This window comes from Salmo trutta, chromosome 16 (assembly GCF_901001165.1).
Source record: "Salmo trutta chromosome 16, fSalTru1.1, whole genome shotgun sequence".
In the NCBI taxonomy this organism is placed as follows: domain Eukaryota; kingdom Metazoa; phylum Chordata; class Actinopteri; order Salmoniformes; family Salmonidae; genus Salmo; species Salmo trutta.
Window position 1 is genome coordinate 3,238,258 of NC_042972.1, and position 27,564 is coordinate 3,265,821.

Below are 27,564 nucleotides of genomic sequence, written 5' to 3' on the forward strand. Positions count from 1 at the left end.
AATGATTTTGATGTGTGTGTGTGTGTGTGTGTGTGTGTGTGTGTGTGTGTGTGTGTGTGAGAGAGAGAGGAGAGAGAGAGAGAGAGAGAGAGAGAGAGAGAGAGAGAGAGAGAGAGAGAGAGAGAGAGAGAGAGAGAGAGAGAGAGAGAGAGAGAGAGATCTGCAAGCATGTTTTATATCAAGATGGTAAAGGACTCTAATGAAAGATTTGGAAATCAAACTGCGGGGCCATATGGAAACCATTCTCCTACTTGGAGGATGTAGTGGTCGTGTCTGCCAAATTGGCCGGTCCGAAGGAATAACATAAACCCAGTTTTTCCATGTGTGCTGAAACCGTAGATATTTGCTTCTCTTGCAGTTAATAGTTTGTTGTTTTATTAATGACACTGGAAAACAAAAAAAAAACTTTTTTTTGTTTGGTCGACTTTCATGCATGGACACGTCAAAGCAGTGTTTTTTTTTTTTATTTCATTTGGATTAAAATATTTAAAAACACAGCCGAAGTCTTACACACTTAAAAAAAACAAAAAAAAGTGTACATCATATTTGTTTATTCACATAGGTAATAATTCCTAAAAATGAGTAATTATGATTAAAATAAAAGGACTTAAGAAAATATTACCTCCTCTCATTTTACAATTTTTAAATTCAAAGTTTACGATGTTGTGAGCACAGTCACATTCGGTTCACATCACTATATACGTATATCAAAGATGTTTATTTTCTCATCAACTTCTGCTTGAGTTGTTAAGTTAGGAACCAGTTTACATGAAAGTAATTCACAGAATTCGGAGGAAAGCCAAAAAGCTTGACTTAACGTTTTTTTTTTAAAGAAGTCAAAACACTATGCAAAAGCAAACATTCAAAGAAAAGGTGTATTTACAAAGTCTTCCCGACCTACTTAGCCGATTTGGTCTTGAACATAACTTGAACAAATCCAAATGTAAAATAACCTTTTTTTTTTTTTATAATCAGAAAACAGGTGATTCTTTCAAAGCCTTGTAGCCAACGTAGCCTAGCTTGCTAATGTGAGATTACTAGCGTTTCAGTCCCAGTCGCTAGTCTTCTGAAAGAGACTGAGAAAGACCTGGGTACCATTTTTTTTTTTTTTTTACAGAAGAACATTCAGACATAAATGGAATGTATGGTGTAGATTCGTCTTGTCTTTGTCAAGTAGAATAGGGAATCGTGTTGGATCTTGTCTTTGTCAAGTAGAATAGGGAATCGTGTTGGATCTTGTCTTTGTCAAGTAGAATAGGGAATCGTGTTGGATCTTGTCTTTGTCAAGTAGAATAGGGAATCGTGTTGGATCTTGTCTTTGTCAAGTAGAATAGGGAATCGTGTGGGATCTTTTCGTACCGTTCATAATAACATTTCACCCGACTGTATACACCCCTGTAGAAGTTCTATTGAACCTTTTTTTTTTATTTAACCAGGAAGTCCAAAATGACGTCAGAACAGAAGACCTCTTTTCCCCCAAGGGAGTTTAGTCTTTAGCGGTACTGTCCAACGGGGAGAGACTTGAGGCAGGTGAAGCTGTTTGGGTACTTGGACAGCAACACCGGGTTCCCATCCAACCTCACCTCCATCAGGTTGGGTCTGATGTAGTACGTGTTGTTGCCCTTGCAGAACGTCTCGAAGCTGATATCCGTGATGTTGTTGTTCTGTATGGTAGAGAGAAGATGGAAGACCAAAGTTAGAATCATGATTACTCTAGGACCCTTCCGATGGTGCCAACAAAACTATATGGGTCAAGCAGTCAGATTAGAGTCGCAGTCGGATTAGAGTCGCAGTCGGGATTAGAGTCTCGGTCGGGATTAGAGTCGCAGTCGGGATTAGAGTCGCAGTCGGGATTAGAGTCTCGGTCGGGATTAGAGTCGCGGTCGGGATTAGAGTCGCGGTCGGGATTAGAGTCGCGGTCGGGATTAGAGTCGCGGTCGGGATTAGAGTCGCGGTCGGGATTAGAGTCGCGGTCGGGATTAGAGTCGCGGTCGGGATTAGAGTCGCGGTCGGGATTAGAGTCGCAGTCGGGATTAGAGTTGCACAATTCTAGGGAATTTCCCAGAATTCTCATGTTTTTCAGAAATCCCATTTTGGAGGATTCCTGTCGAAATGATGAGGATGTAAGTAGAGAAGGAATCCTCCAACTGAGTTAGCCTCTAACCAGGAAGTCAAAAACCGTATGTGGTACTGACCTGCAGGTGGACAATACGGACGTTCTCCGGGATCACCGGTACAGCCTCCAACGCATTGTCTCCCAGAAACAGGTTGATCAGCTTCTCCAGTTTCTGCATGGTGGAAACAGTGAGACCAAAAATAAACCAGCATTTACAGTGCCTTGCAAAAGTATTCATGGATTTCTTCACGTTATTGTGTTTTACAAAGTGGGATTAAAATGGATTTACTTTGTAACTATCTACACTAAATATTCTGTAATGTCAAAGTGGGAGAAGTGTATGTGGATTTTTTTTTTCTAAGATAAATAAAAAAATGGATAACTAAATATTCAGACCCTTTTTTTCAGACAATCCTAAATTAGTTGAGGAGTAAAATTTGACGTAACAAATCACATGATAATAAATTACATAAGCTCACTGTGTGAAATAGTAGGGGTTGACATGATTTGTTTTGAATGACTACCCCTTCCTCTGTCCCCGATACATTCAACATCTGTAAGGAGCCTCAGTCAAGTAGTGAATTTCAAGCACAGATTCAACTACAAAGACCAGGAAGCTTTTCGATAAAACCTTCATAAAGAAGGGCAGTGATTGGTAGATGGTTGAAACAATAACAAATCAGACATTGACTATCTATTTAAGCATGGTCAAGTTAATAATTATGCTGTGGATGATTTCTTAAACCACCTAAAAACATCAAAGATACCGTCAACCTTCTGAACTTAGCTGCAGGACAGGAATGTAACCGCTCAGGGATTTCACCATGAGGCCATTTGGGGATTTTAAAAACAGTTACAGAGTTTAATGGCTGTGAAATGGAGAAAACTGAGGATGGATCAACAACATTATAGTTACTCCACAATAATGACTTAAAATAATACAAACATACAGTAAGAAATATTCCAAAACATGCATCTGGAATGCAACAAGGCACTAAAGTAATACTGCAAAAAAAAACACAGCAAAGGAATACCGTTTTTGGCCTAAATGTTTGGGACAAATCCAACACATCGTTGAGTAACTGCCTCTTTAATTTCAAGCATGGTGGTGACTGCATCATGGGATGGGTATGCTTGACATCGGAGAAGGACTAGGGAGTTTTTCAGGATAAAAATAAATGAGATGTGGCTAAGTATAGGCAAAATCTTATAGGAAAACCTTCTTCAGTCTACTTTACACCAGCGTCTGTGAGAGGAATTCAACTTTCAGGTGGACAATAACCAACAGCAAGGCCAAATCTACACTGGAGTTGCTTACCAAGAAGACATTGAATGTTCCTGAGTGGCCAAGTTAGTTTTTGACTTAAATCGGCTTGAAAATCTATGGCAAGACTGTCTAGCCATGATTCCCCCAACATCTTGAAAGAGCTTGGAAGAATTTTGAAAAGAATAATGGCCAGATATGTCCAGACTAACCCAAGAAGTCTCACGGCTGTAATCAATGCCAAAGGAGTTTCTAACATGTATTGACTCATGGAGCTGAATACATATGCAGCCACTAGGTTTTTGTTATAAAATGTTATATATATTTCGACTACAGAGTATTTTGTTCAGATTGTTGACAAAAAAAAAAAAATGATATTCACAGAATTTTAATCCCACCTTGTAATTAGATTTTTTTTAAAAAGAAATCCAGAGGGGTCAGGGGGTTTGTCCAGGCAAAGCTCAAATCAGCCACCTAATGTGCCTCAGTGGCTATGTACCTTTAGGTGCTTGACTATCACGTAATGTTTTGAACAATGTCAAGCCTGACAAAGACCTTTTTGGGTGAAACAATGCACTCAATAAAAGCAGCCAGGAATCTATCTGTATTTCATGTCCTTTCCACTGTACCTTGAAGGCGTTCGCCTTGACCCCTTTGGTTTTGAGCCGGTTGTGGTTGGCGTTGAAGGTGGTGAGCTTGCCGGGTAGCATGGGCAGCTTGACAAGTTGGTTCTCAGCCAGATTGAGTTCCTCCAGCAGGGTCAGTTTAGAGAACGCTCCTTCCTCAATCTCTGAGATCAGGTTCCCCGTTAGGTCGATTCTCTTCAGAGTCACTGAGGAAGAAAACCACCCCCCCCCCCAAAACACCTAGAATTATAATATAAGTTAGATCTTTTGATTTTTACTCAATCTAGATTTAGAATAAACACACGTCGGGGTCATTGACGTAGAATGAATTACAACTTAGTTGTCCATTTTGGAGGTTACAAACTGCAGTATTGTTGTTTTCTGTAACACAACACTACTAAGCCCTAGGCCTAGCTCTCATAGATCATAACATCCACAAATATATCCAACTAAAGGAAGCATTTATATATCCACCATATGTCTACAGACCCTCCTCAATGCCATGAAAATGTCCATTTTTTTATATTTTTATTTCTTAATTTCCTGAATGAATTTTCCTCAACATGGTTGTCTTCCAGCTAGTGTATTAGGGAGACTGTGGGAAGAATGTTTGATAAGACAGCAAGCCAAAGGAAACCTGAAAGACAGAATCACCTAAGCAAAGTACTGTACATTTTTCCCAGAGTTCCCAGGTTACTATAAATCCCAGTTGAAGTGATATCTGGTTTCTCAAGGTAAATAAGCAGGCAGGAAATTCTCCAACTAGGAATCATTCAACCCGGGATATCTGGAGGGAAAAAAAACCCTGTAAATTCAGAACTGTGGGGAAAGTTCCCCCTGAATGTTTCAACCCCCCCCCATACCGATATCTGCAAAGTCTTTATTGGTGATCTTCTTGATTTTGTTATAGCGTGCGTAGAGGTAGGCAGTCTCCTTGGGCAGGGTGGGCACAGCAGTCATCTCTGGAACGACCTCCTCACAGTACACAGAGCCGGTCAGACACACACACAGCAGGCATGTTGGCAGCTCTGGAGACACAGAATGAATTTCATTGTTTTTATTTGATTTTATTTAATGTCCAGCCATATTATCATTATCTTTTTATAGAAATGATTCTGAAATGATTTATTCATTTACAATGGCACTGGCTATGGTTGTCTAAACTGTCCACATGTTGGGTGTGTTAGTTTAACGACGTGGTCAATGCTCCTCTAGAAGCCAAGTCCTGGTAACCCGGATATCATGGCTCTAGAAGCCAAGTCCTGGTAACCCGGATACCATGGCTCTAGAAGCCAAGTCCTGGTAACCCGGATACCATGGCTCTAGAAGCCAAGTCCTGGTAACCCGGATATCATGGCTCTAGAAGCCAAGTCCTGGTAACCCGAATATCATGGCTCTAGAAGCCAAGTCCTGGTAACCCGGATATCATGGCTCTAGAAGCCAAGTCCTGGTAACCCAGATATCATGGCTCTAGAAGCCAAGTCCTGGTAACCCGGATATCATGGCTGTAGAAGCCAAGTCCTGGTAACCCAGATATCATGGCTCTAGAAGCCAAGTCCTGGTAACCCAGATATCATGGCTCTAGAAGCCAAGTCCTGGTAACCCGGATATCATGGCTCTAGAAGCCAAGTCCTGGTAACCCAGATATCAAGGCTGTAGAAGCCAAGTCCTGGTAGCCCAGATATCATGGCTCTAGAAGCCAAGTCCTGGTAACCCAGATATCATGGCTCTAGAAGCCAAGTCCTGGTAACCCGGATATCATGGCTCTAGAAGCCAAGTCCTGGTAACCCGGATATCATGGCTCTAGAAGCCAAGTCCTGGTAACCCAGATATCATAGGTGCCTCTGTTACTATAATGGAGGATATAGCCAAGCAGTGAGGTTTCTCTCCTCTAAGTAATGCTTTTAAAAAGCTCAGCTGCTGCCTGCTGTATAGAGTAGACAACATGGTCCTGAGCAGACCTGGGTTAAAATACCAGGACACTGGAGAGGAGGCAGGGAGGGTAGGAGAGGAGGCAGGAGAGGAGGTAGGGAGGGTAGAAGAGGAGGCAGGGAGGGTAGGAGAGGAGGTAGGAGAGGAGGTAGGAGAGGAGGCAGGGAGGGTAGAAGAGGAGGTAGGAGAGGAGGTAGGGAGGGTAGGAGAGGAGGTAGGAGAGGAGGCAGGGAGGGTAGTAGAGGAGGTAGGAGAGGAGGTAGGAGAGGAGGCAGGGAGGGTAGGAGAGGAGGTAGGAAAGGAGGTAGGAGAGGAGGTAGGAGAGGAGGTAGGGAGGAAGGGAGGGAAGGAGGGTAGGAGAAGAGGCAGGGAGGGTAGAAGAGGAGGTAGGAGAGGAGGTAGGCAGGGAGGGAGGGAAGGAGGGTAGTGGAGGAGGCAGGGAGGGTAGAAGAGGAGGTAGGAGAGGAGGTAGGAGAGGAGGCAGGCAAGGAGGGTAGGAGAAGAGGCAGGGAGGGAGGGAAGGAGGGTAGGAGAGGAGGCAGGGAGGGAGGGAAGGAGGTTAGGAGAGGAGGCAGAGAGAGGTAGGGAAGGAGGTTAGGAGAGGAGGCAGTGAGGGAGGTAGGAGAGGAGGCAGTGAGAGGCAGGGAAGGGAGGTTAGGAGAGGAGGCAGGGAGGGAGGTTAGGAGAGGAGGCAGTGAGAGGTAGGGAAGGAGGTTAGGAGAGGAGGCAGTGAGGGAGGTAGGAGAGGAGGCAGTGAGAGGCAGGGAGGGAGGTTAGGAGAGGAGGCAGTGAGAGAAAGGGAGGGAGGTTAGGAGAGGAGGCAGTGAGAGACAGGGAGGGAGGTTAGGAGAGGAGGCAGTGAGAGGCAAGGAAGGGAGGTTAGGAGAGGAGGCAGGGAGAGGTAGGGAAGGGAGGTTAGGAGAGGAGGCAGTGAGGGAGGTTAGGAGAGGAGGCAGAGAGAGGTAGGAGAGGAGGTAGGGAAGGAGAGTAGGAGAGGAGGCAGTGAGGGAGGTTAGGAGAGGAGGCAGAGAGAGGTAGGAGAGGAGGTAGGGAAGGAGAGGAGGCAGTGAGGGAGGTTAGGAGAGGAGGCAGTGAGAGGCAGGGAAGGGAGGTTAGGAGAGGTGGCAGTGAGAGGTAGGGAAGGAGGTTAGGAGAGGAGGCAGTGAGAGGCAGGGAAGGGAGGTTAGGAGAGGAGGCAGGGAGGTTAGGAGAGGAGGCAGTGAGAGGCAGGGAAGGGAGGTTAGGAGAGGAGGCGGTGAGAGACATGGAAGAAGAGGCATGTAGAATTGTTGTCTTACCTGAGGCGTCAGCCCCCTCAGCTGGGGCGTTGTCTGGTTCATCAGCAGGCAGGAACACCATGCTGGAGTCCTCTCCCAGCCACAACGCTGCTGCCTCTCTCTAGTGGAGGATAGAATAACACTGTTAGGGTTAACACTGTAGAGTAACACTGTAAGGGTTAACACTGTAAGGGTTAACACTGTAGAGTAACACTGTAAGGGTTAACACTGTTAGGGTTAACACTGTAGAGTAACACTGTAAGGATTAACACTGTAGAGTAACACTGTAAGGGTTAACACTGTAGACTGACACTGTTAGGGTTAACACTGTAGACTGACACTGTGTAAGGGTTAACACTGTAGATTGACACTGTTAGGGTTAACACTGTAGACTGACACTGTAAGGGTTAACACTGTAAGGGTTAACACTGTAGATTGACACTGTAGATTGACACTGTAAGGGTTAACACTGTAGACTGACACTGTAAGGGTTAACATTGTAGACTGACACTGTAAGGGTTAACACTAAGGGTTAACACTGTTAGGTTAACACTGTAAGGGTTAACACTGTTAGGGTTAACACTGTAAGGGTTAACACTGTTAGGGTTAACACTGCAGAGTGACACTGTTAGGGGTAACACTGCAGAGTAACTTTTTATTTATTTATTTTATTTAACTTTTATTTAACCAGGAAGGGCTCATTGAGATTTGAAATCTATTTTTCAAGAGCGTCCTGGCCAAGATAGGCAGCACCAAGTCATTACACAATTACAGCCAGACAACATGGAAAAACTACAAGTAATCTAGTAAAAACCATAGAATTCACAAGAGTATAACAAAATCATAAAACAGCAAATTAAAAACATTGACAGGTCAGGGAATCAGTCTCAAAATCCTTCGTCAGTGATTTAAAAACACCAATCGGGACGAGTTCTTCCAGTTTAAAAGTATTTTGAAATGTGTCCCAAGTCCTTGGCGCAGAGTACATAAAATCCCTTTTACCAAATTCAGTTCAGACATTTGGAACAGTTAGCAGGATAAAGTCCAGCGAACGAAGAGAGTACCCACCACATTTCTGAACAATAAAAATGCTCAAATAAAACAGTAGTAAACCCAACATGGCTTTGTAAATAAAAGTATACCAGTGACTGAGCCTACGAGTGACTAGAGAAGGCCAGCCAACCCTGGTATACAAAGTGCAGTGGTGCGTAAGGGTTTTGCAGTTTAAAATAAATCTCAAAGTGCCATGGTAAAGGGTGTCAATTGATCTCAAACACTGAGCAGAAGCATTCACATATAAAATATCCCCATAGTCTAGTAAAGGCATAAATGTAGCTGATACTAGCCTCCTCCTGGCTTCAAAAGAAAAACAGGCCTTATTCCTAAAATAAAATCCCAATTTCAGCTTAAATCTTTTTGCAAGTTGTTGAATATGCAATTTTAAAGAGAGGCCGTCATCAATTAAAATTCCAAGATATTTATATGAGGTTACAGTCTCAATCTCATTGCCCTGACAGGTAGTAATAGGTGAAAGGTTCAGAGATCTATTTCTTGCTTTAGTAAACACCATTAGTTTAGTTTTGACAGTATTGAGGATAAACTTCAATTGACACAAGGTATGTTGAACAGTATAAAAAGCCGTTTGCAAGTTCTGGAAAGCTTTTCTGAGAGACGAGGCACAACAATAAATAACAGTATCATCAGCATAAAAGTGAAGTTGCGCATTTTGCAAATTTTTTTCTAAATTATTTATATAAATAGTGAATAAGAGGGGACCAAGTACAGAGCCTTGGGGCACACCATTACAGACAGACAATTTAACAGACATGAGCCCATCAAATTGAGTGCACTGAGTTTTATCAGACATATAGTTAGCAAACCATGCAACTGCATGCTCCGAAAGACCTACACTCGACAATCTCTGCCTTAGTATAGCATGATCAACTGTATCAAAAGCCTTAGAGAGATCAATAAAAAGTGACACACAGTGCTGTTTTTTTGTCAAGGGTTTCAGTGATATCATTTAAAACCGTCATGGCTGCTGTAATTGTGCTATGCTTCTTCCTGAAGCCCGATTGGTACATTGATAAAATAGAGTTAGTAAATAAAAACTCTTTTAGCTGTTCACTCACAAGGGTATCAAGTATGTTCACCAGGGGTGACAGCTTTGAGATTGGCCTATAATTATTTAAAAGAGTTGGATCCCCCCCCCCCTTTTAAAAAGTGGCAGGACAAATGCTGATTTCCAGATCTTTGGAATTTCATTACATTTCAGAGTTAAATTGAACAGACACGTAAGTGGTTCAGCTATGAAATCAGCTACCAGATTTAAAAAGCAGGGATCAAGAAGATCAGGACCTGCAGGCTTTCTCTGGTCTAAGGATTTCAGGGCTATATGGACCACCTGCACTGAGAATTGCAAAAAGCTTAAAGTTTGACCAGCTCTCACTGGTTCATCCACACAAGGTTGTACAGAGACAGAGGACACTGAATCAAACAGCCTACCAGATGATACAAAGTGCTGATTTGAAACAATTCAGCATTTCAGTTTAGTCAAATACAGCAACAGAGTCCTTCAATACACATGACGGTAATTCATTAACATTACTGTTACCAGACATAGACTTAATAGCCTTCCAAAACTTTCTAGGATAATTCAGGTTATCAGTGGTAACAGTGGTAACACTGTTAGGATTAACACTGTAGAGTAACACTGTTAGGGGTAACACTGTAGACTGACACTGTTAGGGTTAACACTGTTAGGAGTAACACTGTAGAGTAACACTGTTAGGAGTAACATTGTAGAGTAACACTGTTAGGATTAACACTGTAGACTGACACTCTTAGGGTTAACACTGTTAGGGGTAACACTGTAGAGTAACACTGTTAGGATTAACACTGTAGAGTAACACTGTTAGGGTTAACACTGTTAGGAGTAACACTGTAGAGTAACACTGTTAGGATTAGCACTGTAGAGTAACACTGTTAGGATTAACACTGTAGAGTAACACTGTTAGGATTAACACTGTAGACTAACACTGTTAGGACTAACACTGTTAGGATTAACACTGTAGAGTAACACTGTTAGGATTAACACTGTAGAGTAACACTGTTAGGGTTAACACTGTTAGGAGTAACACTGTAGAGTAACACTGTTAGGATTAACACTGTAGAGTAACACTGTTAGGATTAACACTGTAGAGTAACACTGTTAGGATTAACACTGTAGACTAACACTGTTAGGACTAACACTGTTAGGATTAACACTGTAGACTAACACTGTTAGGATTAACACTGTAGACTAACACTGTTAGGATTAACACTGTAGAGTAACACTGTTAGGATTAACACTGTAAGGGGTAACACTGTAGAGTAACACTGTTAGGATTAACACTGTAGAGTAACACTGTTAGGATTAACACTGTAGAGTAACACTGTAGAGTAACACTGTTAGGATTAACACTGTAGAGTAACACTTAGGAGTAACACTGTAGAGTAACACTGTTAGGATTAACACTGTAGAGTAACACTGTTAGGATTAACACTGTAGAGTAACACTGTTAGGGGTAACACTGTAGAGTAACACTGTTAGGATTAACACTGTAGAGTAACACTGTTAGGATTAACACTGTAGAGTAACACTGTTAGGATTAACACTGTAGAGTAACACTGTTAGGATTAACACTGTAGAGTAACACTGTAGAGTAACACTGTAGAGTAACACTGTTAGGATTAACACTGTAGAGTAACACTGTTAGGATTAACACTGTAGAGTAACACTGTAGAGTAACACTGTTAGGGGTAACACTGTAGAGTAACACTGTAGAGTAACACTGTAGAGTAACACTGTAGAGTAACACTGTTAGGATTTACACTGTAGAGTAACACTGTTAGGATTTACACTGTAGAGTAACACTGTTAGGGGTAACACTGTAGAGTAACACTGTTAGGGGTAACACTGTTAGGAGTAACACTGTAGAGTAACACTGTTAGGATTAACACTGTAGCGTAACACTGTAGAGTAACACTGTTAGGATTAACACTGTTAGGGGTAACACTGTAGAGTAACACTGTTAGGGGTAACACTGTAGAGTAACACTGTAGAGTAACACTGTTAGGATTAACACTGTAGAGTAACACTGTAGAGTAACACTGTTAGGGGTAACACTGTAGAGTAACACTGTAGAGTAACACTGTAGAGTAACACTGTAGAGTAACACTGTTAGGATTAACACTGTAGAGTAACACTGTAGAGTAACACTGTTAGGATTAACACTGTAGAGTAACACTGTTAGGATTAACACTGTAGCGTAACGCACACTGTCAGGGATTCAGGGCCTGGTTTCCGATAGCGACAGAATTTTAGGCTTACAAGTGTTTTAACGATGTATCTTTCCTACAACGTCCCGAAGATGTAGCCTGCTCTTTTCCAGAACACCACGGAGAGAGAAACGGCCACTAAGTGCGTAGTTTTATTCAAATGCTTAACCCAATATATCCCAGATTTGGCCCATCATTGTGCACGTGTTAGGCTACACATCATGAAATATGTTAAGAATAGGCCTGTAGCTTCACTGTTGACCTTCTAATGTAGTCATCTCAGGTTTTAATATGAAGCGTCTTGTTGTTATACGTTGCTTGTTCGTATCAATTGCAAAGACATTGGCAATTTTAGTTTTATTTAAAAAAAAATGTACGCCGTCACAGAGAGACGGATAAACCATGTGCTTTTAGGTTTTAGCGGAGATCTGCTTTCAATAAAGTGACGCAGGAGGTAAAAAAAAAAAAAAAGGCACTTAGCTGTTATACAAGTGGTCCGAGGCTCGTTAGATTACGAGGCTCGTTAGATTACGAGGCTCGTTAGATTACGAGGCTCGTTAGATTACGAGGCTCGTTAGATTACGAGCCTCGGACCACTTGCGAGCGATTTTTACGAGCGTTTTCAAGTGCAAAGTTAAAAATGTTTTTTAGGAAACAGCTTGGAAATTTAACGGTGCTCCTACGGATGTTCTAAGGAAGCAGTTAGTCTTAAGATGCTTTTGAGAAACAAGGCCGTGGACAGGAAACACGTGCAAAGCAATTTTCAGTTCATATGGTACATTTTTGCAGCAAGTAGACAGACCCGTGAAGACAAGACAGTTATTCACACCGTTTGTCTCATCGCTTGCGTTTGTATTTGGGAGAGCACTGTCATACAATCGCCATCTTCTCCAGGAATCTGACAGCTTTTGTTAGCATGGTTACCCTTTTGTAAGAATTTTAAATAATAACATATTTCGATGTCAGACACACTAAAGAGAAGTTGCGTATTTTAAACCCTGCTCTCCAGGTGTCTGCCCGCTGCCTCAATAAAATAATGACTCTTTCCCCCCATGTCCATGAGATCTGTTTTAACCCTGAACTATTATAGCCACTGGTTGTCAACATGTGTGGAGCCCAGCAGAGTGTAGCAGGCAGCAGTCAGGCTTTTCCAGGTGTTCAACTGCCTACTGAAATAATGAACTTCTCCAGGCTCTGAGCCCTGACCCCTTGGCAGCTGTAGCAGGTCTGCTGTTTGGATAGGAGTTCTTCAGACTGGAACCGATTCTCCGTTCTGCTGATGTTTTGGAATGTTACCTAACCATTGTAGGAATATTGAAAGGAATGTTGTGTTTGCTTGGTGGTCCCTGAGCTTTAACCCCCTTTGGCTTCAGAACCAGGGGCTGCTGTTTGGATGGGAGCTCTTCAGACTGGAATCAACCTAAGTTCTATTCGGTTCTGCTGGAGCCTTGGAATGTAAGCATACGTAATGTTCACAGAACATTCAAGACCTGAGCTTTTGGTCCCTTGGCAGGAGGAGAAGGATGGCCCCTTGGCAGGAGGAGAAGGATGGCCCCTTGGCAGGAGGAGAAGGGTGGTCCCTTGGCAGGAGGAGAAGGGTGGCCCCTTGGCAGGAGGAGAAGGGTGGCCCCTTGGCAGGAGGAGAAGGGTGGCCCCTTGGCAGAGAGACCTGGGGAGCTGTTTGTATGGGAGTTCTCTGGATTGGAACGTCAGTTCTGCTCCATTGGGACTGTGTTGGAACGTTACCTAACGTTGTAGGAACGTTTTTAATTTATTTAAGGATTATAAGTAGTAGACTGCTCCAGTTGGAGACAACATTACATACATTTACAAATGATTGAGGCTAAAACCAAAATAATACCCAATGGCTTATTTCCATCGTGGTCCTCTTTTGGCAAAAATATGTCAGGTTGGCAAGATTGACACGGTTCACTCCGATTTGACACGACGGTTCACTCCGATTTGACACGACGGTTCACTCCGATTTGACACGACGGTTCACTCCGATTTGACACGACGGTTCACTCCGATTTGACACGACGGTTCACTCCGATTTTGACACGACGGTTCACTCCGATTTGACACGACGGTTCACTCCGATTTGACACGACGGTTCACTCCGATTTGACACGACGGTTCACTCCGATTTGACACGACGGTTCACTCCGATTTTGACACGACGGTTCACTCCGATTTGACACGACGGTTCACTCCGATTTGACACGACGGTTCACTCAGATTTTGACACGGTTCACTCAGATTTGACACGACGGTTCACTCCGATTCGACACGACGGTTCACTCCGATTTGACACGACGGTTCACTCCGATTTTGACACGGTTCACTCAGATTTGACACCACGGTTCACTCCGATTTGACACGACGGTTCATTCAATGCAACGTATTTGGCCTCTTGGTAGCAGATAAGAGTTATCTAGACTGGAACCTCCGTTGTCCTCTATTGGAACGTTCCCTTCGTAGCTTCAACCCCGCAGCGCACACACACTTACACACACCAACTGATTGATGTGACTGCTGAATAATGTTATTTCCCCCCCCCCCTCTTGCTTTGTTTTCTCTGTATGTCCATATTATCTTTGATAAGCTACCCAGGAAAGGGCTGAAAATAGCCCATATTAATATATGTAGCCTTAGAAATAAGGTTCATGAAATCAATAACTTGTTATCATCAGATAACATTCATATATTATCCATTTCTAAGACTCACTTAGATAATTCCTTTGATACAGCAGTAGCAATACAAGGACATAACATCTATAGAAGAGACAGGAATGCTTATGGGGGAGGTGTTGCTGTATATATTCAGAGCCATATCCCTGTAATGCTTAGAGAAGATCTTATGTCAAGTGTTATTGAAGTGTTGTGGTTGTAGGTTCACTTGGCACATCTAAAGCCTTTTCTTTTGGGGTGTTGCTATAGGCCACCAAGTGTTAACAGTCAGTATCTAAATAATATGTGTGAAATGCTTGATAGTGTATGTGATGTAAACAGAGAGGTCTACTTTCTTGGGGACCTGAATATTGACTGGTTTTTGTCAAGCTGTCCGCTCAATAGGAAGCTTCTCGCTGTAACCAGTGCCTGTAATCTGGTTCAGGTTATTAATCAACCTACCAGGGTGTTTACAAACACTACAGGAACCAGATCATCCATATGTATCGATCACATTTTTACTAATACTGTAGAACTTTGTTGTAAAGCTGTATCCGTACCCATTGGATGCCGTGATCACAATATAGTGGCTATATCCAGGAAAGCCAAAGTTCCAACAGCTGGTGCCTAAAATAGTGTATAAGAGATCATACACAACAGATTTTTGCTGTGACTCTTATGTGGATGATGTAAAAAAAAATATTTGTTGGTCTGATGTGATTAATGAGGAGCATCCAGACGCTGCATTTGATGAATTTCTGAAATTGCTTCTTCCAATTATTGATTAACATTCACCTGTTAAGAAACTGACAGAAATGTTATGGCTCCGTGGATTGGTGAGAAATTTAAAAACTGTATGGTGAAAAGAGATTGGGGCCAAAAGGAGTGGCAAATAAGTCTGGCTGCACATCTGACTGGCTGCAAATTGAGAAATGATGTGACTAAACTCAACAAAAGAATAAGAAACTGTTTTATAATGCCCAAGATCAATGTTATAAAGAATGACGAAAAAAAAAACTTAAGTACTTTAAATGAAATTATGGTCAGAAAGACAAATTCAACTCCATCTTTCATCCAATCAGATGGCTTTATTCATCACAAAACCATTTGATGTTGCCAATTATTTTTTTTTAGGATTACTTCATAGGTAGAGGAAATGCCAAGAACAAACAGTGTGGGAGAGGTGGAAAAATTATTATTATAGATCAATAATGACAAACCTCCTGGCATTGACAACTTAGATGGAAAGCTACTGAGGATGGTAGCTGACTCTAAAGCCACTCCTATCTATCATATCTTTAATCTGAGCCTAGAGGAAAGTCTTTGTCCTCAGGCCTGGAGGGAAGCCAAAGTCATTCCACTACCCAAGAGTGGAAAAGCCGGCCTTTACTAACAGCCGACCTATCAGCTTACTGCCGACACTTAGCAAACTGTTGGAAAAAATTGTGTTTGACCAAATACAAAGCTATTTGTCTCTAAACAAATTAACAGACTTTCAGCATGCTTATAGAGAAGGGCACCCAACATGTACTGCACTGACACATGACTGATGATTGGTTGAAAGAAATTGATAATAAGATTGTGGGAGCTGTACTGTTAGATTTCAGTGGCGCCTCTGATTAATAATGACCTTAACCTGTTGTTGAGAAAACCAATGTGTTATGGCTTTTCAACCTCTGCCATATTGTTGATTCAGAGCTATTTATCTAATAGAATTCCAAAGGGTTTTCTTTAATGGAAGCGTCTCTAATGTTAAATATGTAAAGTGTGATGTACCGCAGGGCAGCTCTTTAGGCCCTCTACTCTTTTCTATTTTTACCAATGACCTGCCGCTGGCATTAAACAAAGCATGTGTGCCCATGTATGCTGATGACTCAACCAAATATGCATCAGCAACTACAGCTAATGAAGTCACTGAAACCTTTAACAAAGAGTTGCAGTCTGTTTTGGAATGGGTGGCCAGTAATAAACTGGTCCTGAACATCTAAAACTAAGAGCATTGTATTTGGTACAAATCATTCCCTATGTTCTAGACCTCAGCTGAATCTGGTAATGAATGGTGTGGCTGTTGAACAAGTTGAGGAGACTAAATTACTTGTTGTTACCTTAGATTGTAAACTGTCACGGTCAAAACATATAGATTCAATGGTTGTAATGGTATTTATTTGTATTTATTTAACCTTTATTTATGATGGGGGAGAGGTCTGTCCGTAATAAAGAGATGCTCTGCTTTTTTTTGACAGCAAACTCCACAAAGCAAGTTCTGCAGCCTCTAGTTTCATCTTATCTTGATTATTGTCCAGTCGTGTGGTCCAGTGCTGCAAAGAAAGACCTGGTTAAGCTGCAGCTGGTCCAGAACAGAGAGGCATGTTCGTAATTGTTATCAGATGGCTAATATGCATGCCAGTCTCTCTCAACGCTCTAACCACTAGACTGCCTGCTGGTTACTAGCCCAACGCTCTAACCACTAGGTTACCTGCTGGTTACTGGCCCAACGCTCTAACCACTAGGCTACCTGCTGGTTACTGGCCCAACGCTCTAACCACTAGTCTACCTGCTGGTTACTGGCCCAACGCTCTAACCACTAGGCTACCTGCTGGTTACTGGCCCAACGCTCTAACCACTAGGCTACCTGCTGGTTACTGGCCCAACGCTCTAACCACTAGGCTACCTGCTGGTTACTGGCCCAACGCTCTAACCACTAGGCTACCTGCTGGTTACTGGCCCAACGCTCTAACCACTAGGTTACCTGCTGGTTACTGGCCCAACGCTCTAACCACTAGGTCGATTTGTTTATATAGCGCAAGTGAACAGCAAATCTGGTTTCAAAACAACAAATAAAGCAACACCTCACGGCACAACGCCTCTCCCCCATGTGACCTACTTGTTGTGTGTATGAACTGATAGACAGACACACACACACACACACACACACACACACACACACACACACACACACACTACCTGTTCATGTTTTTAAATGTATGTCAATTGTAAAGAACTTTGTCTGTCTTTTTCATTATTTGTCTGACCCAATTAAGACTAGCTGTATCTGGCGTTGGCTAATGGGGATCAAAATAAGGTATTTTATTTTAAGTTGTAGGAACATTCCAGGAACGTTAACTGTTTTCTGGGTGAGCCCTAAGCTTCGGCCCCTTGGCAACAGGAGAAGCGTGGGCCCCTTGGCAACAGGAGCAGCGGGGCCCCTTGGCAACAGGAGGAGAAGCGTGGGCCCCTTGGCAACAGGAGAAGCGTGGGCCCCTTGGTAACAGGAGCAGCGGGGCCCCTTGGCAACAGGAGGAGAAGCGTGGGCCCCTTGGCAACAGGAGCAGCGGGGCCCCTTGGCAACAGGAGTAGAAGCGTGGGCCCCTTGGCAACAGGAGCAGCGGGGCCCATTGGCAACAGGAGGAGCAGGGCCCCTTGGCAGGAGGAGAAGCGTGGGCCCCTTGGCAACAGGAGGAGAAGCGTGGGCCCCTTGGCAACAGGAGGAGAAGCGTGGGCCCCTTGGCAACAGGAGCAGCGGGGCCCCTTGGCAACAGGAGAAGTGTGGGCCCCTTGGCAACAGGAGCAGCGGGGCCCCTTGGCAACAGGAGCAGCGGGGCCCCTTGGCAACAGGAGGAGAAGCGTGGGCCCCTTGGCAACAGGAGGAGAAGCGTGGGCCCCTTGGCAACAGGAGGAGAAGCGTGGGCCCCTTGGCAACAGGAGGAGCGGGGCCCCTTGGCAACAGGAGGAGCGGGGCCCCTTGGCAGGAGGAGAAGCGTGGGCCCCTTGGCAGGAGGAGAACCGTGGGCCCCTTGGCAACAGGAGGAGAAGCGTGGGCCCCTTGGCAACAGGAGGAGAAGCGTGGGCCCCTTGGCAACAGGAGGACCTCTTGGCAGCCAGACCGGGGCTGCTGTTTGGATGAGAGTTCTTCAGACTGGAACTTCCATTGTACTAGAGCAGCGGCAGGGCCTCCAGGGCCAGAGCCTCCAGGGCCAGAGCCTCCAGGGCCAGAACCTCCTGTAGCAGCAGCCCTGTCCCTACTCTGCTGACTAATCATTATGAGTGTGTGGAGCTCTGGGCAGACCGACAGCCCAGCTGTTAGACGTAGACTGGGGGAGCCAGGAATTAAGACAGGGCCAATACACTGACTCCTTCCAAATGGGGCTGCTTCCAATGAAATGGGACAGAGTCCAACGGCTATGGTTTGATTTCTCAAATAAAGGGAAGAAAAGGTACTGCTGGGATGGATTCAAAAGTATTATTGCTGTAAAAATATGAATCAAAAGGGGGAACAATGAAATGCTACTGACAAACTAATGTAACGTTACTCAAGTCCTGGTGTAGATCAGTTTATTGTTTACTAGTGTATGAATAAAACAATGTTTGCATAAAAAAAAAGAAGAAAGTTGGATGTTCAAAAGGAAAGTGGATTATTAGTATTCAAAGTATAAATCACAAATGTTTAAGGAAATTGATTTTGTAAATGATTTGCCTCTAGTTACATAGTTAAAGATTATATATTGAATATAACATTTATCCTTTAATTGTATCATTAGAAAAATAATAATGACATTAACATTAAATAATAATATGACATTAAATAATAATATTATTAAATAATTACATTTATTTAATTGTATTATTATTAAATAAATCCCAGCTACAACCTGGCAAGATGTTTTTGAAATTACTTGATTTAATCAAACTATGAGCAGGTATATTTAAGAATTATAACTTATCATTAACCTCTTATTAATGATTTTACTATAGTTAGTCATTAATACTAGAAAATAAAATGTGATCAAGTCAGCTTATAAGCCTACCTTAGACCTCCTTGCGTCCAGATAGGCTTCTCTACTGGGCAGTACATCCTGTTGTTCCAGTCGGAGCGTTGAATCCTGGTTAAAGTGTTTCCCAGTTGAGCAGAGCACCCACGGTGACGGTATAAAGGACAAGAGTAATAATACTCTCAGAGTTCCCATCTTGTCCCTGTCTGTGTTTGGTGTGTTCAGTCGCTGCTGGGGATAGTAGTAGTAGTAGTAGTAGTGGGCTATTTTCTCAGTGGCAGGTTGTGTGTAAAATGTGATCTGTCAAATCAGTATTTAAAGCCTGCACAAGTAGCTTCCAGGCGAATTCTTGAAGCACGGGAGAGTTTATGCAACAGACTTTAACTCTTTGGTTGCCAATTCAGAGAAACCTCTTCTCCACTCTGCTGCTGCTAGACTGGTGGTGATCTCTGCTGCTGCTGCTAGTCTGGTGGTGATCTCTGCTGCTGCTGCTAGTCTGGTGGTGCTCTCTGCTGCTGCTAGTCTGGTGGTGCTCTCTGCTGCTGCTGCTAGTCTGGTGGTGATCTCTGCTGCTGCTGCTAGTCTGGTGGTGCTCTCTGCTGCTGCTAGTCTGGTGGTGCTCTCTGCTGCTGCTAGTCTGGTGGTGCTCTCTGCTGCTGCTAGTCTGGTGGTGATCTCTGCTGCTGCTGCTAGTCTGGTGGTGCTCTGCTGCTGCTGCTAGTCTGGTGGTGCTCTCTGCTGCTGCTAGTCTGGTGGTGCTCTCTGCTGCTGCTAGTCTGGTGGTGCTCTCTGCTGCTGCTAGTCTGGTGGTGCTCTCTGCTGCTGCTAGTCTGGTGGTGCTCTCTGCTGCTGCTAGTCTGGTGGTGCTCTCTGCTGCTGCTAGTCTGGTGGTGCTCTCTGCTGCTGCTAGTCTGGTGGTGCTCTCTGCTGCTGCTAGTCTGGTGGTGCTCTCTGCTGCTGCTGCTGCTAGTCTGGTGGTGCTCTCTGCTGCTGCTGCTGCTAGTCTGGTGGTGCTCTGCTGCTGCTGCTAGTCTGGTGGTGCTCTCTGCTGCTGCTAGTCTGGTGGTGCTCTCTGCTGCTGCTAGTCTGGTGGTGCTCTCTGCTGCTAGTCTGGTGGTGCTCTCTGCTGCTGCTAGTCTGGTGGTGCTCTCTGCTGCTGCTAGTCTGGTGGTGCTCTCTGCTGCTGCTAGTCTGGTGGTGCTCTGCTGCTGCTGCTAGTCTGGTGGTGCTCTCTGCTGCTGCTAGTCTGGTGGTGCTCTCTGCTGCTGCTGCTGCTAGTCTGGTGGTGCTCTCTGCTGCTGCTAGTCTGGTGGTGCTCTCTGCTGCTGCTGCTGCTAGTCTGGTGGTGCTCTCTGCTGCTGCTAGTCTGGTGATGCTCTCTGCTGCTGCTGCTGCTGCTAGTCTGGTGGTGCTCTCTGCTGCTAGTCTGGTGGTGCTCTCTGCTGCTGCTAGTCTGGTGGTGCTCTCTGCTGCTGCTAGTCTGGTGGTGCTCTCTGCTGCTGCTAGTCTGGTGGGTGCTCTCTGCTGCTGCTAGTCTGGTGGTGCTCTCTGCTGCTGCTAGTCTGGTGGTGCTCTCTGTTGCTGCTAGTCTGGTGGTGCTCTCTGCTGCTGCTAGTCTGGTGGTGCTCTCTGCTGCTGCTAGTCTGGTGGTGCTCTCTGCTGCTGCTGCTGCTAGTCTGGTGGTGCTCTCTGCTGCTGCTGCTGCTAGTCTGGTGGTGCTCTCTGCTGCTGCTAGTCTGGTGGTGCTCTCTGCTGCTGCTAGTCTGGTGGTGCTCTCTGCTGCTGCTGCTACTGCTAGTGTGGTGATGCTCTCTGCTGCTGCTAGTCTGGTGGTGCTCTCTGCTGCTAGTCTGGTGGTGCTCTCTGCTGCTGCTAGTCTGGTGGTGCTCTCTGCTGCTGCTAGTCTGGTGGTGCTCTGCTGCTGCTGCTAGTCCGGTGGTGCTCTGCTTCTGCTGCTAGTCTGGTGGTGCTCTCTGCTGCTGCTAGTCTGGTGGTGCTCTCTGCTGCTGCTGCTGCTAGTCTGGTGTGCTCTCTGCTGCTGCTAGTCTGGTGGTGCTCTCTGCTGCTGCTGCTGCTAGTCTGGTGATGCTCTCTGCTGCTGCTGCTAGTCTGGTGGTGCTCTCTGCTGCTGCTGCTAGTCTGGTGGTGCTCTCTGCTGCTGCTGCTAGTCTGGTGGTGCTCTCTGCTGCTGCTAGTCTGGTGGTGCTCTCTGCTGCTGCTGCTGCTAGTCTGGTGGTGCTCTCTGCTGCTGCTAGTCTGGTGGTGCTCTCTGCTGCTGCTAGTCTGGTGGTGCTCTCTGCTGCTGCTAGTCTGGTGGTGCTCTCTGCTGCTGCTGCTGCTAGTCTGGTGGTGCTCTCTGCTGCTGCTAGTCTGGTGGTGCTCTCTGTTGCTGCTAGTCTGGTGGTGCTCTCTGCTGCTGCTGCTAGTCTGGTGGTGCTCTCTGCTGCTGCTAGTCTGGTGGTGCTCTCTGCTGCTGCTGCTGCTAGTCTGGTGGTGCTCTCTGCTGCTGCTAGTCTGGTGGTGCTCTCTGCTGCTGCTAGTCTGGTGGTGCTCTCTGCTGCTGCTAGTCTGGTGGTGCTCTCTGCTGCTGCTGCTGCTAGTCTGGTGGTGCTCTCTGCTGCTGCTAGTCTGGTGGTGCTCTCTGCTGCTGCTGCTAGTCTGGTGGTGCTCTCTGCTGCTGCTAGTCTGGTGGTGCTCTCTGCTGCTGCTGCTGCTAGTCTGGTGGTGCTCTCTGCTGCTGCTAGTCTGGTGGTGCTCTCTGCTGCTGCTGCTGCTAGTCTGGTGGTGCTCTCTGCTGCTGCTAGTCTGGTGGTGCTCTCTGCTGCTGCTGCTGCTAGTCTGGTGGTGCTCTCTGCTGCTGCTAGTCTGGTGGTGCTCTCTGCTGCTGCTAGTCTGGTGGTGCTCTCTGCTGCTGCTAGTCTGGTGGTGCTCTCTGCTACTGCTGCTGCTAGTCTGGTGGTGCTCTCTGCTGCTGCTAGTCTGGTGGTGCTCTCTGCTGCTGCTAGTCTGGTGGTGCTCTCTGCTGCTAGTCTGGTGGTGCTCTCTGCTGCTGCTAGTCTGGTGGTGCTCTCTGCTGCTGCTAGTCTGGTGGTGCTCTCTGCTGCTGCTAGTCTGGTGGTGCTCTGCTGCTGCTGCTAGTCTGGTGGTGCTCTCTGCTGCTGCTAGTCTGGTGGTGCTCTCTGCTGCTGCTGCTGCTAGTCTGGTGGTGCTCTCTGCTGCTGCTAGTCTGGTGGTGCTCTCTGCTGCTGCTGCTGCTAGTCTGGTGGTGCTCTCTGCTGCTGCTAGTCTGGTGATGCTCTCTGCTGCTGCTGCTGCTGCTAGTCTGGTGGTGCTCTCTGCTGCTAGTCTGGTGGTGCTCTCTGCTGCTGCTAGTCTGGTGGTGCTCTCTGCTGCTGCTAGTCTGGTGGTGCTCTCTGCTGCTGCTAGTCTGGTGGTGCTCTCTGCTGCTGCTAGTCTGGTGGTGCTCTCTGCTGCTGCTAGTCTGGTGGTGCTCTCTGTTGCTGCTAGTCTGGTGGTGCTCTCTGCTGCTGCTAGTCTGGTGGTGCTCTCTGCTGCTGCTAGTCTGGTGGTGCTCTCTGCTGCTTGCTGCTGCTAGTCTGGTGGTGCTCTCTGCTGCTGCTGCTGCTAGTCTGGTGGTGCTCTCTGCTGCTGCTAGTCTGGTGGTGCTCTCTGCTGCTGCTAGTCTGGTGGTGCTCTCTGCTGCTGCTGCTACTGCTAGTGTGGTGATGCTCTCTGCTGCTGCTAGTCTGGTGGTGCTCTCTGCTGCTAGTCTGGTGGTGCTCTCTGCTGCTGCTAGTCTGGTGGTGCTCTCTGCTGCTGCTAGTCTGGTGGTGCTCTGCTGCTGCTGCTAGTCCGGTGGTGCTCTGCTTCTGCTGCTAGTCTGGTGGTGCTCTCTGCTGCTGCTAGTCTGGTGGTGCTCTCTGCTGCTGCTGCTGCTAGTCTGGTGGTGCTCTCTGCTGCTGCTAGTCTGGTGGTGCTCTCTGCTGCTGCTGCTAGTCTGGTGATGCTCTCTGCTGCTGCTGCTAGTCTGGTGGTGCTCTCTGCTGCTGCTGCTAGTCTGGTTGGTGCTCTCTGCTGCTGCTGCTAGTCTGGTGGTGCTCTCTGCTGCTGCTGCTAGTCTGGTGGTGCTCTCTGCTGCTGCTAGTCTGGTGGTGCTCTCTGCTGCTGCTGCTGCTAGTCTGGTGGTGCTCTCTGCTGCTGCTAGTCTGGTGGTGCTCTCTGCTGCTGCTAGTCTGGTGGTGCTCTCTGCTGCTGCTAGTCTGGTGGTGCTCTCTGCTGCTGCTAGTCTGGTGGTGCTCTCTGCTGCTGCTGCTGCTAGTCTGGTGGTGCTCTCTGCTGCTGCTAGTCTGGTGGTGCTCTCTGTTGCTGCTAGTCTGGTGGTGCTCTCTGCTGCTGCTGCTAGTCTGGTGGTGCTCTCTGCTGCTGCTAGTCTGGTGGTGCTCTCTGCTGCTGCTGCTGCTAGTCTGGTGGTGCTCTCTGCTGCTGCTAGTCTGGTGGTGCTCTCTGCTGCTGCTAGTCTGGTGGTGCTCTCTCTGCTGCTGCTAGTCTGGTGGTGCTCTCTGCTGCTGCTGCTGCTAGTCTGGTGGTGCTCTCTGCTGCTGCTAGTCTGGTGGTGCTCTCTGCTGCTGCTGCTAGTCTGGTGGTGCTCTCTGCTGCTGCTAGTCTGGTGTGCTCTCTGCTGCTGCTGCTGCTAGTCTGGTGGTGCTCTCTCTGCTGCTGCTAGTCTGGTGGTGCTCTCTGCTGCTGCTGCTGCTAGTCTGGTGGTGCTCTCTGCTGCTGCTAGTCTGGTGGTGCTCTCTGCTGCTGCTGCTGCTAGTCTGGTGGTGCTCTCTGCTGCTGCTAGTCTGGTGGTGCTCTCTGCTGCTGCTAGTCTGGTGGTGCTCTCTGCTGCTGCTAGTCTGGTGGTGCTCTCTGCTACTGCTGCTGCTAGTCTGGTGGTGCTCTCTGCTGCTGCTAGTCTGGTGGTGCTCTCTGCTGCTGCTGCTGCTAGTCTGGTGGTGCTCTCTGCTGCTGCTAGTCTGGTGGTGATCTCTGCTGCTGCTAGTCTGGTGGTGCTCTCTGCTGCTGCTAGTCTGGTGGTGCTCTCTGCTGCTGCTAGTCTGGTGGTGCTCTCTGCTGCTGCTGCTGCTAGTCTGGTGGTGCTCTCTGCTGCTGCTAGTCTGGTGGTGCTCTCTGTTGCTGCTAGTCTGGTGGTGCTCTCTGCTGCTGCTGCTAGTCTGGTGGTGCTCTCTGCTGCTGCTAGTCTGGTGGTGCTCTCTGCTGCTGCTGCTGCTAGTCTGGTGGTGCTCTCTGCTGCTGCTAGTCTGGTGGTGCTCTCTGCTGCTGCTGCTGCTAGTCTGGTGGTGCTCTCTGCTGCTGCTAGTCTGGTGGTGCTCTCTGCTGCTGCTGCTGCTAGTCTGGTGGTGCTCTCTGCTGCTGCTAGTCTGGTGGTGCTCTCTGCTGCTGCTAGTCTGGTGGTGCTCTCTGCTGCTGCTAGTCTGGTGGTGCTCTCTGCTGCTGCTAGTCTGGTGGTGCTCTCTGCTGCTGCTAGTCTGGTGGGTGCTCTCTGTTGCTGCTAGTCTGGTGGTGCTCTCTGCTGCTGCTAGTCTGGTGGTGCTCTCTGCTGCTTGCTAGTCTGGTGGTGCTCTCTGCTGCTGCTAGTCTGGTGGTGCTCTCTGCTGCTGCTGCTGCTAGTCTGGTGGTGGTCTCTGCTGCTGCTAGTCTGGTGGTGCTCTCTGCTGCTGCTGCTAGTCTGGTGGTGCTCTCTGCTGCTGCTAGTCTGGTGGTGCTCTCTGCTGCTGCTGCTGCTAGTCTGGTGGTGCTCTCTGCTGCTGCTAGTCTGGTGGTGCTCTCTGCTGCTGCTGCTGCTAGTCTGGTGGTGGTCTCTGCTGCTGCTAGTCTGGTGGTGCTCTCTGCTGCTGCTGCTAGTCTGGTGGTGCTCTCTGCTGCTGCTAGTCTGGTGGTGCTCTCTGCTGCTGCTGCTGCTAGTCTGGTGGTGCTCTCTGCTGCTGCTGCTGCTAGTCTGGTGGTGCTCTCTGCTGCTGCTAGTCTGGTGGTGCTCTCTGCTGCTGCTAGTCTGGTGGTGCTCTCTGCTGCTGCTAGTCTGGTGGTGCTCTCTGCTGCTGCTGCTGCTAGTCTGGTGGTGCTCTCTGCTGCTGCTAGTCTGGTGGTGCTCTCTGTTGCTGCTAGTCTGGTGGTGCTCTCTGCTGCTGCTGCTAGTCTGGTGGTGCTCTCTGCTGCTGCTAGTCTGGTGGTGCTCTCTGCTGCTGCTGCTGCTAGTCTGGTGGTGCTCTCTGCTGCTGCTAGTCTGGTGGTGCTCTCTGCTGCTGCTGCTGCTAGTCTGGTGGTGGTCTCTGCTGCTGCTAGTCTGGTGGTGCTCTCTGCTGCTGCTGCTAGTCTGGTGGTGCTCTCTGCTGCTGCTAGTCGGTGGTGCTCTCTGCTGCTGCTGCTAGTCTGGTGGTGCTCTCTGCTGCTGCTAGTCTGGTGGTGCTCTCTGCTGCTGCTGCTGCTAGTCTGGTGGTGCTCTCTGCTGCTGCTAGTCTGGTGGTGCTCTCTGCTGCTGCTGCTGCTAGTCTGGTGGTGCTCTCTGCTGCTGCTAGTCTGGTGGTGCTCTCTGCTGCTGCTGCTAGTCTGGTGGTGCTCTCTGCTGCTGCTAGTCTGGTGGTGCTCTCTGCTGCTGCTAGTCTGGTGGTGCTCTCTGCTGCTGCTAGTCTGGTGTGCTCTCTGCTGCTGACTAGTCTGGTGGTGCTCTCTGCTGCTGCTAGTCTGGTGGTGCTCTCTGCTGCTGCTAGTCTGGTGGTGCTCTCTGCTGCTGCTAGTCTGGTGGTGCTCTCTGCTGCTAGTCTGGTGGTGCTCTCTGCTGCTGCTAGTCTGGTGGTGCTCTCTGCTGCTGCTAGTCTGGTGGTGCTCTCTGCTGCTGCTAGTCTGGTGGTGCTCTCTGCTGCTGCTGCTAGTCTGGTGGTGCTCTCTGCTGCTGCTAGTCTGGTGGTGCTCTCTGCTGCTGCTGCTGCTAGTCTGGTGGTGCTCTCTGCTGCTGCTAGTCTGGTGGTGCTCTCTGCTGCTGCTGCTGCTAGTCTGGTGGTGCTCTCTGCTGCTGCTAGTCTGGTGATGCTCTCTGCTGCTGCTGCTGCTGCTAGTCTGGTGGTGCTCTCTGCTGCTAGTCTGGTGGTGCTCTCTGCTGCTGCTAGTCTGGTGGTGCTCTCTGCTGCTGCTAGTCTGGTGGTGCTCTCTGCTGCTGCTAGTCTGGTGGTGCTCTCTGCTGCTGCTAGTCTGGTGGTGCTCTCTGCTGCTGCTAGTCTGGTGGTGCTCTCTGTTGCTGCTAGTCTGGTGGTGCTCTCTGCTGCTGCTAGTCTGGTGGTGCTCTCTGCTGCTGCTAGTCTGGTGGTGCTCTCTGCTGCTGCTGCTGCTAGTCTGGTGGTGCTCTCTGCTGCTGCTGCTGCTAGTCTGGTGGTGCTCTCTGCTGCTGCTAGTCTGGTGGTGCTCTCTGCTGCTGCTGCTACTGCTAGTGTGGTGATGCTCTCTGCTGCTGCTAGTCTGGTGGTGCTCTCTGCTGCTAGTCTGGTGGTGCTCTCTGCTGCTGCTAGTCTGGTGGTGCTCTCTGCTGCTGCTAGTCTGGTGGTGCTCTGCTGCTGCTGCTAGTCCGGTGGTGCTCTGCTTCTGCTGCTAGTCTGGTGGTGCTCTCTGCTGCTGCTAGTCTGGTGGTGCTCTCTGCTGCTGCTGCTGCTAGTCTGGTGGTGCTCTCTGCTGCTGCTAGTCTGGTGGTGCTCTCTGCTGCTGCTGCTAGTCTGGTGATGCTCTCTGCTGCTGCTGCTAGTCTGGTGGTGCTCTCTGCTGCTGCTAGTCTGGTGGTGCTCTCTGCTGCTGCTGCTAGTCTGGTGGTGCTCTCTGCTGCTGCTGCTAGTCTGGTGGTGCTCTCTGCTGCTGCTAGTCTGGTGGTGCTCTCTGCTGCTGCTGCTGCTAGTCTGGTGGTGCTCTCTGCTGCTGCTAGTCTGGTGGTGCTCTCTGCTGCTGCTAGTCTGGTGGTGCTCTCTGCTGCTGCTAGTCTGGTGGTGCTCTCTGCTGCTGCTAGTCTGGTGGTGCTCTCTGCTGCTGCTGCTGCTAGTCTGGTGGTGCTCTCTGCTGCTGCTAGTCTGGTGGTGCTCTCTGTTGCTGCTAGTCTGGTGGTGCTCTCTGCTGCTGCTGCTAGTCTGGTGGTGCTCTCTGCTGCTGCTAGTCTGGTGGTGCTCTCTGCTGCTGCTGCTGCTAGTCTGGTGGTGCTCTCTGCTGCTGCTAGTCTGGTGGTGCTCTCTGCTGCTGCTAGTCTGGTGGTGCTCTCTGCTGCTGCTAGTCTGGTGGTGCTCTCTGCTGCTGCTGCTGCTAGTCTGGTGGTGCTCTCTGCTGCTGCTAGTCTGGTGGTGCTCTCTGCTGCTGCTGCTAGTCTGGTGGTGCTCTCTGCTGCTGCTAGTCTGGTGGTGCTCTCTGCTGCTGCTGCTGCTAGTCTGGTGGTGCTCTCTGCTGCTGCTAGTCTGGTGGTGCTCTCTGCTGCTGCTGCTGCTAGTCTGGTGGTGCTCTCTGCTGCTGCTAGTCTGGTGGTGCTCTCTGCTGCTGCTGCTGCTAGTCTGGTGGTGCTCTC

General features: G+C 47.9%; 2 protein-coding genes across 2 annotated transcripts in view; one reads left to right on the plus strand and one right to left on the minus strand.

Moving 5' to 3' along the window:
* cenpp (centromere protein P) overlaps positions 1-27,564 on the plus strand; it is a 216,498-nt gene that overhangs the window by 35,764 nt on the left and 153,170 nt on the right. The window lies entirely within an intron of this gene.
* Positions 535-19,362, minus strand: ogna (osteoglycin, paralog a). The gene is made up of 6 exons (XM_029692798.1): positions 19,011-19,362; positions 7,237-7,336; positions 4,870-5,034; positions 4,010-4,212; positions 2,196-2,288; positions 535-1,664 (listed from the first exon to the last, which is right to left on the minus strand). The coding sequence occupies exons 1-6, from the start codon at positions 19,167-19,169 to the stop codon at positions 1,494-1,496; spliced, it is 891 nt and encodes a 296-aa protein (XP_029548658.1). The 5' UTR covers positions 19,170-19,362; the 3' UTR covers positions 535-1,493.